Source organism: Rhinolophus sinicus, linkage group LG02, assembly GCF_036562045.2.
Source record: "Rhinolophus sinicus isolate RSC01 linkage group LG02, ASM3656204v1, whole genome shotgun sequence".
NCBI lineage: Eukaryota > Metazoa > Chordata > Mammalia > Chiroptera > Rhinolophidae > Rhinolophus > Rhinolophus sinicus.
This window is the reverse complement of record NC_133752.1, coordinates 34,521,705-34,534,330: the sequence shown is the minus strand read 5'-3', so window position 1 is coordinate 34,534,330 and position 12,626 is coordinate 34,521,705. Positions and strand designations below refer to the sequence as shown.

Sequence of the window (12,626 nt, the reverse complement as noted above, 5' to 3'; positions counted from 1 at the left end):
ATCAGGAGTGTCCAAACTGCAGCCTGCGGGCCAACTGTGGCCCATGATCCATTGTTAATTGGCCCGCAGCAAATTTCAAAAATATATTTAGTTTACTTAAATTAACCAAGTGAGGCAATACGTACTTCATCTCAAGGGAGTGACCTGGCTGTTTGTGTATTTTACCACATATGGCCCTTGGTGAAAAACGTTGAAAAAAGTTTGGACACCCCTGAGCTAGATGATGCAAGAATCAAGTGTCTTTTTTATTGTTACATCTGTGAAATACAGCAGTCTTTTCATCTGTTTTAGAAGAAACAGTCATTATCCTTGCTTATCACCAAGAAGTCAGCATGAGTAAATTCTGTGCAAATGGAATTTTTCATGTGATTTTAACATTTACCACTTTTAACAAAACGCAGATTTTATGTTTCTAATATTACCTAATATCAGAATGGAATCATATCTTGATTTAAATAGTTTAATGAGGCATTCATCAGCATTATATTACTCTGCTCAAAGAAAATGGGTTTTTTTGCCATTTTCTATTTATATTTATTTAAATATTTTTACTTTTTATTATTTCTGTTTCTAATGTACTTATTTTCTAACTTTTATTAAATTTACTGGGGTGGCATTTGTTGGTAAAATTATATAGGTTTCAAGTGTACATTTCTATAATACTACATCACCTGTATATTGCATTGTGTGTTCAACACCCAGAGTCAGTTCTTCTTCCAACACCATGCATTTGACCCAATGTACCTTCTTGTATCACCCCCTCCCCCATTACTCTGGTAATTACTAAGCTGTGTTTATGAGTTTTTGTTTCTTTGTTGTCTTGTTTGTTTCTTTCAGTTTTATATTTCACATATGAGTGAAGTCATATGGTTCTCACCTTTTTCTGTCTGACTTATTTTACTTAGCATGATAATCTCAACATCTATCCATGTTGTTGCAAATGGCAGTATGTCATCTTTTCTTATGGCCCAGTAATATTCCATTGTGCATATGTACTACAATTTCTTTATCCAATCACCTACTGAAGGACACATTGGTTGTTTCCATGTCTTGGCCACTGTAAATAAAGCTGCAATGAACATAGGGGTACGTATATCTTTATGGATAAACGTTTTCAGATTATTTGGGTAGATACCCAGAAGAGGAATTGCTAGGTCATATGGTAATTCTATTCTTAATTTTCTGAGGAAACTCCACACTGTTTTCCATAGTGGCTATACCAATTTGCATTCCTACCAGCAGTGTATGAGTGTTCCTTTTCCTATACAACCTCTCCAACACTTGTTATTGCTTGTCTTGTTGACATTAGTTATTCTAACACATGTGAGGTGGTATCTCCTGGCTTTGATTTGCATTTCCCTGAGAGGTAGGGAAGTTGAGCATTTTTTCATATATTTGTTGGCTGTTTGTATGTCTGCTTGGGAGAAGTATCTGTTCAGATCCTCTGCCCATTTTTTAATTGGATTGTTTGTTTTTTTGTTGTTGAGTTATGGGAGTTCTTTGTATATTTTGGATACTAGCCCGTTATCACAGCTGTTGTTTGCAAATATCTTCTCCCATTTGGTTGGTTGCCTCTTTGTTTTGTTTATGGTTTCTTTTGCTGTGCGGAAGCTTTTCAGTTTGATATACATAGTCCCATTCATTTATTTTTGCTTTTACTCTCCTTGCCTTTGAGGTCAAATTCATGAAATCCTCTCCATGACCAAGGCCCATAAGCTTAGTACCTATGCTTTCTTCTATGCAGTTTTTTGTTTCGGGTCTTAGATTTAGTTCTTTGATCCATTTTGAGTTAATCTTGATATAAGGTGGACAGATAGCAGTCTAGTTTTGTTCTCTTTGCATGTGGCTTTCCAATTTCCTGGGTATCACTTATTGAAGAGGCTTTTCTTTCTGCATTGGATGTTTTTGGCTCCTTTGTTGAAAATTGTTTGCCCACATATATGTGGGTTTACTTCTGGCTTCTCAGTTCTATTCCATTGGTCTATGTGTCTGTTTTTCTGCAAGTACCATACTGTTTTGATTATTGTCACTTTGTACTACAAGTTCAAGTCAAGGAGTATGATACCTCCAACCTTGTTTTTTTTTTTTTTCCTTGGGATTGCTTTGGCTATTCAGGGTCTTTTGTGACTCCATACAAATCTAATGATTTTTTTGTTCTGTTTCTTTAAAAAACGTCATTGGAATTTTGATGTCATTGGGATTGATTGCATTAAATCTGTATATCACTTTGGGTAATATGGCCACTTTTAACTATGTTGATTCTTCCAGTCCACGAACATGGAATATCTTTCCGTTTCTTTGTGTCTTCTTCAATTTCTTTTAATAATGCCCTATAGTTTTCACTGTATAGGTCCTTCACATCCTTTATAAGCTTATTCCTAGGTATGTTATTCTTTTTGTTGCAATTACAAAAGGAATTGGGTTTTTCATTTTTTTTCTGAAAATTTCGTTGTTAGTATTAAGGAATGCAATGGATGTTTGTACATTGATTGTGTCTCCTGCAATTTCACTGTACTTGTTTATTGTTTCTAACAATTTTTGGGTGGAGTCTTTAGGGTTTTCTATATAAAGAATCATGTCATCTGCAAAGATTGACAATTTAACTTCTTCATTCCCAATTTGGATGCCTTTGATTTCTTTCTCTTGCCTGATTGCTCTGTCTAGGACCTCCAATACTATATTGAATAACAGTGGTGATGGGGGGCATCACTGTCTTGTTCCTGATCTTAGAGAAAAAGCTTTCAATTTTTCACCTTTGATTATGATATTAAGTATGATAACCGTCATATATGTCTTTTATTATGTTGAGGTGCTCTCCTTCTATACCCATTTCATTGTTTTACTCATAAATTGATGTTGTATCTTGTCAAGTGCTTTTTCTGTATCTATTGATATGATCATAAGATGTTTATCTTTTATTTTGTTTATGTGGTATATCACATCGACCCATTTGCATATGTTGAACCATTCTTGTGCCCCTAGAATGAACCCCATTTGATCATGATGTATAATCTTTTTAATGTATTGTTATATTTGATTTGCTAGTATGCTGTTTAGGATTTTTGTGTCTGTATTCATCAGAGTTATTGGTGTATAGTTTTCTTTTTTTATGTTATCCTTACCAGGTTTTGGAATCAGGGTAATGTTGGCCTCCTAAAATGAGTTAGGAAGTATTGCCTCTTCTTCAATTTTTTGGAAGAGTTTGAGTAGGACAGGTATTAAATCATCTTTCAATGACTGGTACAATTCACTAGTGAAGACATCTGGTCCTGGACGTTTGCTTTTGTGGAGGTTTTGGATGATTGTTTCAATTGTCTTACTGTTGATTGGTCTATTTAGATTTTCCACTTCTTTGAGATTCATTCTAAGAAGGTTACATTGTCCATTTCTTCTAGGTTATTGAATTTGGTGGCATGTAGTTTTTCATAGTATTGTTGTATGATCCATTGTATTTCTATGGCATCTGTTGTAACTTCTCTTTCATTTCTGATTTTGCTTATCTGTGTCTCTTCTCTTTTTTCCTTAGTGAGTGTAGCAAGGGGTTTGTCAATTTTATTAATCTTTTCAAACAACCAGCACTTTGTTGCATTAATTTTTTCTATTGTTTTTTTTGTTCTCTATTTAGTTCTGCTCTGATTTTTATTATTTCCTTCCTTCTGTTCTCTTTGGGTTTCATTTGTTCTTCTTTTTTTAGTTCTTTACATGTTATGTTAGGTTGTTTATTTGGGATTTTTCTTGTTTCTTCAGATAGATCTGTAATGATATAAATTTCTCTCTAAGTATTGCTTTTGCAGTATTACATAAATTTTGATATGATGTATTTTCATTTTCATTTGTTTCCTGGTATTTTTTTTTTTTTTTACCTCTTCTTTTATTTCTTCTTTGATCCGGTCATTCTTTAGTAGCACGTTGTTTAATATTCACATATTTGTGGTTTTTCCCACTTTCTTTTTACAGTTGATCTCCAATTTTGAAGCACTGTGGTCAGAAAATATGCGTGGTATGATTTCAATCTTCTTAAATTTGCTGAGTCTAATTTTTGTCCCAACTTACGCTTCATCCTTTAGAATGTTCCATGTGTACTAGAAAAGAATGTATAGTCTGGTGTTCTAGAATAAAAGACTCTGTAAATGTCAGTTAGGTCGTTTTGGTCTAATTTCTCATTTAAGGCCATTTCCTCATTGATTTTCTGTTTTGATTATCTGTCCATAGCTGTCAGTGGTGTATTTAGGTCCCCTACTGAAATTGTGTTTTTGTCAGTGTCTCCCTTTAGCTCTGTTAGTAGTTTCTTTATATATTTTGGTGCTCCCTGATTAGGAACATATATATTGATAAGAGTTATGGCTCCTTGTTGGATTTTCCATTTATCGTTATGAAATGTTTATCTTTGTCTCTTGTTACCTTTTTTATCCTGAAGTCTGTTTCGTCAGATATAAATAGGGCTACACCTGATTTTCTCTGGATACCATTGGAGTATCATTTTCTACCTTTTACTTTGAATCTATATTTATCCTTGTAGCTGGGATGTGTCTCTTGGAGGCAGCATATGATTGAGTTTTGTTTTTGGATCCAGTCTTCTACTCTGTGCCTTTTTATTGGTGAGTTCAGTCCATTTTCATTTAGGGTGATTATTGATACATGAGAATTTCCTATAGCCATTTTGTCTTTTGTTTTCTGGTATCTTGGTGTCTCCATTGTTTATTTGCCTTTGTATTTCTGTCTGTTATTTTAGTTTGGTGGTATTCTATTATTTTTCCTCTTATTTTATGTTACATGTCTCAGTTCTGGATTTTTTCTTTTTTTGAGTAGTTCCCATTAAGTTTATGTAAAAGAAAGATTCATATGCTTCTTTAGCATACATTTTATCTCCATTCCCCTTTGCAAATTCAAACCTTCACCCGATCCCCTTTTATGTTTTTGTTGCCACAAATTATCCCTATTTATGCTGTTAGTTCATTTCTGAGTTGCAGTAGCAGATTGTCTTCTTCTCTTTTTCTTTTTTTATGTTTTATCTTCTTTACCCTTTTTGTTATGCTGAAGTGTCTAGTGCCCTATTCTGTGTAGGGTTTGCCAATTCCTGCTTCTGTCTGTCTGTTAGTAATCTTACTCATAGTTTTTTTATCTCTGTCTTTTTGTTTCAGGTAGAATAACCTCCTTCAATGTTTTCTGTAATGCAGGTCTTGTAGTAGAAAATTCCGTCAGCTTCTGTATGTCTGGTAATGTCTTTATTCCTCCTTCATATCTAAAGGATAACTTTGGTGGATATATTATTCTTGGCTGGTAATTTCTCTCTTTCCGTGGTGCAATTATTTATTTTTACTCCCTCCTGGCTTGTAGAGTCACTGCTGAAAAATCTGATGAAAATCTAATGGGTTTTTCCCTTGTAGGCTACCATCTGCTTTTCCCTGGCTGCCTTGAGAACTCTTTCTTTGACACTAATTTTTGACAGTTTCAGTATAATGTGCCTTGGAGAAATCCTTTTAGGATTGAGGTAATTGGGTGTTCTGTTTGCTTTTGGATTCAAGGATCCAGTTCTTTCCATAGGTTTGGGAAGTTCTCATCAACTGTTTGAATAGGCTCTCTGTGCCCTTCTCCCTCTCTTCTCCTTTGGGTATACCCATTATTCTTGTATTTTTCTTTCTGATGGAGTCAGATAGTTCTTGTAGAATTCTTTCAATTCTTTTACCTCTCAAGTCTCTCTTTTCTTTTATCTGCATCATTTCCAGATTTCTATATTTGATATCACTAATTCTTTCCTCCATCTGATCAACTCTATTTTCTAATCTCACTGTTTCATTCTTCATCTCTTTTATTGAGTTCTTCAGCTCCATACTTTCTCCTTGGTTCTTTTTTAAAATTTCATTATCTTTGGTAAAGTATTCATTTTGTTCATTGATTTTATTTCTGAGTTCATTAAACTGCCTATCTGAGGTTTTTTGCATCTCGTTGAGTTTTTTCAGAACTGCAATCTTGAATCTTTTGTCATTTAAGTCACATATTTCCATGACTTTAAGTTTATGCTATAGATTTCTGTTTTTCTTTATGAGCTGCCTTGTTACCTTGGTTATTCGTGGTAATTGATGGATTATTTCTCTTCCTGGGTATCTAGGGGAATGAATTCTGCAGCAGGTTGATATAAAGAGGTGTTTCTTTTGTTTTCCAATAGATAGCTCAGGAGCATTTTATTCTCTTTTGCTCAGTTCCATTTTCTTGCAGTGGAAGATTTCCTGGGGAGGTGGATATTGCCTGTCTGAACAGGTTGCCTCAGTCTCTGGGCACCACCGCTGTGGGAGGATGGGGTTCTGGCCCCTGAGATCCCAGTGCTGCCCCTGCAGCCAGATGCAGACCTGTGTACCTCAGTGCCTGTGTCCTGGGTGCCTCTGCTAAGTTCAGCTGAGAAAAGTGGGGGTGGGGAGAGCTGGGAGAGGCTGCTCGTATGTTTGTGTCTTTGTTCTCCTCTGAGTAATGGGGACTGCCAGACCACAGCTGCCTCACCCCTATATCTCCTCCCTTGTCTTTGGAATTAGCTGTAGTGTGCATCTGCCACCCATGAACTGCCTCTCCAGTTGTCAGGGCTATAGATATTCTGCTGTTTAATCTGACACTGCTACCGTTTGTTCTGGGGCCCACTGCTAGCACTAGGAGGGTGTTGGGAAGGAGAGCTCTGCAAGGGTCAGGGGAAGCAGCCAGTCTCCATGGCTTTGTTTCTGGCTTGGCAGTGAGGGCTGTTATACCACAGTTGTAGCACTTCTATATTTGGTCTTTGCCCTGAAGTCTCTGCCCCAATCACTGGGTTCAGCCATATTATATACTGATCACTCAGGCAGGATTGCTCCACATCACAAGAGAGTACACCTGCAGTCTCAATCCTTCCCTCTCCCGGGACTGCAGTGAGCTCTGGGCTGCATCCTACCACCCCTGTCTCTGCACTTTTCCCTTCCTTCCTCCCCAGTTCACCCCAATTTGCCCACCTTTTAATGTGTGGATCTCTCAGACACGTGTGTGTGTCACGTAGGGAACCCTCTGTTAAATCATAGCTATTTAACCAATTGTAACTTCAAGGGGAGAGATCACGGGAAACATGGTGCCATGTTTCTGATGTCACTAGAAAATGCTTTTTGAAATGACTGATAAGCTGCACAAATGAGAAAATTGTAAATTTAATAATCCTCTTACTCAAAAATAATGCAGTTCAGGATTGTTACTGGGGAAAATTATACGTTGCATTCTTGTTTCCCAGACACTTCCACAGTTTGTTCTTTTTTTATGTTTATGTTCAATAAATAACATGTGCTATATTTTTTGCAGTGTTTCAACAAAAGGCAGCCAGAAGACCATCTGATGGTGACAAGTTCCATGGTCCTAAGAAACAAGGTACTGACACAAACTTCAGTTTATTTAATAATCCCTAAGTAAGAGTTAAAGAAGTCATGCATACTGAATAAAGTCTCCTGGAACAGAAGTAAATATAAATTAATTTTACACTTAACTTAGTGTCTTACCCAAATATAATTTTGCCTTAATAAGATTAATGCAAGAAAAATATTTTAATTTAAAAAGGCAAGTAATGGCTTTGTGAGAATACTTTTGGGGATGATGATATTGTCAGGGATCTAGAAAGGTCAAGTAAGACAAATTCTCTAACATGCATCGGAGACCATGCTTTCATGTAGTTAAGCCTCTGGAATTTACATGCTTCAAGAAGGAAATGATTGCTTGCCTCAAAAATGGGACCAGTGTGGGTTTTCTCTGCTGTATATTGAATTCCAATTAGAGATTATATCCTTTTCTCCCTATTTTCTTGCCTTTGGCACTTGATCCAACCTATTTTGAGCAATTGTTTGTCATGCAGAGAAGAGCTGAAAACTGTAGCTATAAAGACATCTCACACAGGAGGACTGCTTTCCTCTTGCTCTACAAGGAGGCAGCTGCCCTCAGTTCTCCCTGACATCGGTGGTTCCTATTGAAAAGAGAAACTCTAGCAGGTCATTTATTGTGATTTTTTTTTTTTTCTGATAATTGGTTAAAGTCCAAAACTGAACGATGTAAAAGGTGGCAGAAGTGGAGATAACACTGACTAGCTCTGATAATCAATGAGCATGTACAGATATTTTTAACCTCAACTCACCTTTAAAATAACTTCAGTCCAAAATGATATTACCTTGAAATTGTCATCAGTAAATTACAGAGAAAGACATTAAAATAAAACCAGGAAATTATTTCATGGCAGCCACTATGCACTCCCATAGTCAGTCTCTTTTTGTGGCATTGCGAAGGTGTCTAGGGACTGACTACACCAACTTCTAACACCTGCTGAGTTATTAAATACAAAACCTCAGTGTACCGGCTCCTAGGACACCATGGATCATCCTCCAAACAAAGATGGGTCCTTAAACTGAGTTATCTTCACCCATGACTTCAAGTGGTATTTCCCACAGCAGTGAGGTTGTACTTGGATAATTTTTCTAATTAAGTACATGGTGTTTGACTGCAGCATATGATGAAGCTGAACTTCCAGTCTCCCATGAATCACTTGGATATTCTGCTTATAGATTTGTGTGCAAAAATTATATTGGACAATTTTCCATTTGTAATTATTTCATATTTGGGAGAAAAGATGTATCTTTAAAATCTACTATTATGCTCCCACTGTGCCTCTCGCTCTCCTAAGAAATAAATGCAGAACTCCAAAGAAGATTATTGTATAATTAGGATCAAACAGTCACTGAAGAATTAAAGTAGAGAAGACTATTTATTCCTCTCATACTCCTGCACACACCCCACAGAGCTTTAGAAAAAGTAAGGAGAGAGCATGCTTTGAGCTCTTTGAGAGGATATTTCCCTAAAGCATTTTTTATAAATTATTCAATTATCATACTTTTAATTAAATTCTGTTAGAATTAAGAGGCAAATGTGAAGAAGGCCACAGGAGATGAAGGAAGGTGACAAGTAGCAAGTGTAATAAAGAGATCTTGGAATACTTGATCTTATCGATTATCCTTCTGGTTCTCCCACAGAGAGCAATGTAAGGAAAGGCTGTGAATGTCCATGAATGCTGGATGAGACTGATTATTATCCTAATATATGTATAGAAAAATAGTCCCTCCTGTACCCAGAAAAAAAAAGAGAAAGAGAGAATGATGAAAGGCAACAAGGACATAATTATAAAATATTTTATCGGGTTAATATCTATCCATATCTTGTGACCTAATTTGCTTCAAGGTCAATGATTGCTAGATTTTTTAAACTGTTTGAGGGCTATGACACTGAAAATTTAAATCAAATTTCATGTGAGTTTTTTTTTTCTCTCTAGATATTTATATCCAACCTCTTAATAATGTTTTTTGTTTTGTTTTGGTGGTTTTGTTTGTTTTTTATTTTCAGGTGTACAAAACAATGTAATAGTTAGACATTTCACCCCTCACAAAGTGATAACCTCCCTCCCCCAATCTATTGCCCCTCTGACATCATATATATCTATTACAATTCCATTGACTCTCTTCTCTATGCTGTACTCCATATCCTGTGACTATATATATATAAACTTTAATATATATATAAATATATATTAAATTATAGTTGACATACAATATTATCCAGCTTCAGCTTCAGGTATACAGTGCAGTGGTCAGACATCTATACCATCCATGAAGTGGTCTCCCTAATAAGACAAGTGAATATTATTTATTATATTCCCCAAACTGTTTTTCATATCCCTGTGGCAATATTGTAGTTACCAATTTGTGCTTTCTAATCCCCTCCCCTTCTCCCTCATCCTCACCCCCTTCCATCTAGCAACCATCAGTTTTTCCTCTATATCTCTGTGACTATTTCTGTTTACTTGCTTATTTACTCAGTTATTTAGATTCCACATATAAGTGAGATCATATGGTATTTGTCTTTCTCTGACTGAGTTATTTCACTTAGCATAATGTTCTTTAGGTCCATCCATATCATTGCAAATGGTAAGATTTCATTCTTCTTTATAGCTGAGTAATACTCCATTGTATAAATGTACCACAGTTTCTTAATCCAGTTGTCTACTGATGGGCATTTCGGTTGTTTCCAAGTCTTAGCTATTGTGAATAGCGCTGCAATAAACAGGGGTGCATATATTTTTTCTAATTAGCATCTTGGATTTCTCTGGATATATACCATAAGAATGGGATCGCTGAGTCATAAACAATCAGTTTCCAGTTTTTTTGAGATACCTCCATACTGAATATAATGTTTTTGATTAGTCACCTTAGAGCAGTTTCTCAGATTTTTTTAACACTGGACATCAGTAATTTAGAACAGAAGAACAGTAGAATAGTAGAACAGAAGAGGACATTGTTCTATTTGCAAGGACTAGAGGAAAATAAACCTCATGAAATATTGAAAACAAAACAAAACAAAACAAAAAACAAACAAAACCCTCCCTGATTACTCTGCAATCTGAGAAAAAGATAATTGAGATTAATTGGGAAAATTTTGAAATTAAAGAATTAAGTACCTAAAAGGACTTACCATGTCCAACCATTTTTGTCTAAACCTTTTAAAATATTTATGACCATCCAGTCCATAGGACGTACTAGGCAATCAAAATTGTTTATTCCTGAGTTGATGAATACTCTTCAAATATCCTGGGATTTCACGGTGTAATAGAAAAAGCAATACATGCTTCACCGGTGATAATCTCTTTATTTGGTAGAAAACAAACAAGCCCCTTTTATGAAATGTTTGTCAGTCAAGATTTCCTAAAGGGACTAGACAGGTTCTCTAAAGAAGGTTGAAGAAATTATTTAATTCTTTCACTATACGCTGGAAGGAAAAGGGACTATGAGAGCCAACTATTTTCCCACTGAAAGTATAAGCGTTTCAGATGCCCTATGTTCACGACTGCCAAGGGATTGCCAGGAAGTTACACTATTGCTAAATCAAGGAATTTTCCTGAGGAACAGAAAAAAAATTAATTGGCACCATTTCCATGGAAACTCAACAGATTTCTTCAACTCAATTTTTACATCTTGAAAAAAATATAAGGAAAATGCTGAAGACTTTGGATCACAGATAAAAGTTTCCATCAAAATACAATTTTAAAATCAGTTTTCCCAAGTTGGTTTTGAAATTAGAAAATGCCAGAGTGGTATCACAGAATATGCTGCTACCACCTCCACCCCCTTCCCTAAATTGAACCTCATAGACCAGTCAAGGGTGTGTTCTTCAACTGTGCAAGCCAGAGACCTGAATTTTGTCAGTGGGTTTGGAGTTGATCAGTTTTGAAGTCTGAATCATGTTAACCAAACTCATAGAAGACAGATTTATAACCTACAATTCCAGTCTATTAAATCAGTACATCCCAGTGACTAGGTTCCTGCCCAGTGACTAGAGTGCTTGTATTCACTAGATCCCTGCCAAATAATAAAGTTTCTATAAAATATAATTAGTAATTAGAAGACTACTAGGTGAACATGATCAAGTTGAAGGGTGCTGGGGGTATGTAAGGGGTGCTTCTTCAAGGACATGGAAATATCTGTTTAATTTTCCCTGCCTCACAAAATCATATAAGAGTCTAGGGTCAATTTGTTCATGTCTCCCAGATATTTTTTTTTTTCTCTCTCTCTCTCTGTTATACGTTGCCCAGGGTCTCTTCTATCCTCACCATAATCTGCCCCATTTTTTAAGTAGTCTTACCTCAGACGTGATACATGGTAACTAATGAGGTGTAGCATTCTTAACTCCTTACCTGCCTCCCTGTGATCATGAGTCACATCCACAAATCTCCTCATCCACATAGTCCAATACTGAATGGCATCAAGGATGTGTCGTGACTGCCACTCTTGGAAGGCAAAGCATTTCTTTGAGGGGTGGAGTTAGATGGGAGGTGGCACAGGAGCACCCTCACCAACCGCCAATACCAGTGACTCCCAACCCTCGATGAGCATAAAAATTATTTGCAGAGCTTCTAAAATGTGGTTGCCTGAGTCCTACTTTACACATGGACTAAAAGTGGAACATATGAGAATAGGAATGAGCAATTATCTGAAAACCAACATACAAAAAAAAACTAACCAAAAAAATCCTGTTTCAGAAGCATATTGTGGTCAAATGTGGCCTCTACATATATTTCCAAAATAACCTGCACAATATCATTTTATTTTTTACCATGTTTAAACCATGTTTAAATCTGTGTTTCTTGAAAAATATAAATCTCCAACCACTTCCTGTTCCATAATTATATCATTTGCTACAAACAACTTTTGCTATTATCTTTTGTTAACATGCTTTTTTCCATGTTTTCTTATATCTGAGACACATTTCTCTAAACTCATAATTCTATCACAAGTGGAAAAATGAAAGGTATATAAAGAGAATCGTGTTATCAATAAAAACATGAAAAAGAACATATTTGTGATAATGAAGACTATTTGGCTGTATTTAATAAGCAGGCACTAAATCTTCTCTACTCAGTAATTCTATCCACCTGGCCCCTGTAGGCTTTTGAGTTTACAATCCCTGGTGTAGTCTCTGCCCACTAATTCTTCACTACAGACTGCGTAATCATTATTGGTTGGTCTTCTTGGGGGACTGTGCATGCTTATGGGAACAATATAATCAGGGAACATATCTTGTATAGGTTCTCT

The 12,626-nt window shown here is 35.9% G+C and overlaps 1 protein-coding gene across 1 annotated transcript in view; it reads left to right on the top strand.

The window, feature by feature from the left end:
* The window catches only part of BANK1 (B cell scaffold protein with ankyrin repeats 1), a 294,826-nt gene that overhangs the window by 262,864 nt on the left and 19,336 nt on the right, over positions 1–12,626 (top strand). Inside the window, exon 11 of the mRNA XM_019738939.2 lies at positions 7,309–7,374. Coding sequence (XP_019594498.2) covers positions 7,309–7,374 — 66 coding nt within the window. The remainder of the gene's footprint in view (positions 1–7,308; positions 7,375–12,626) is intronic.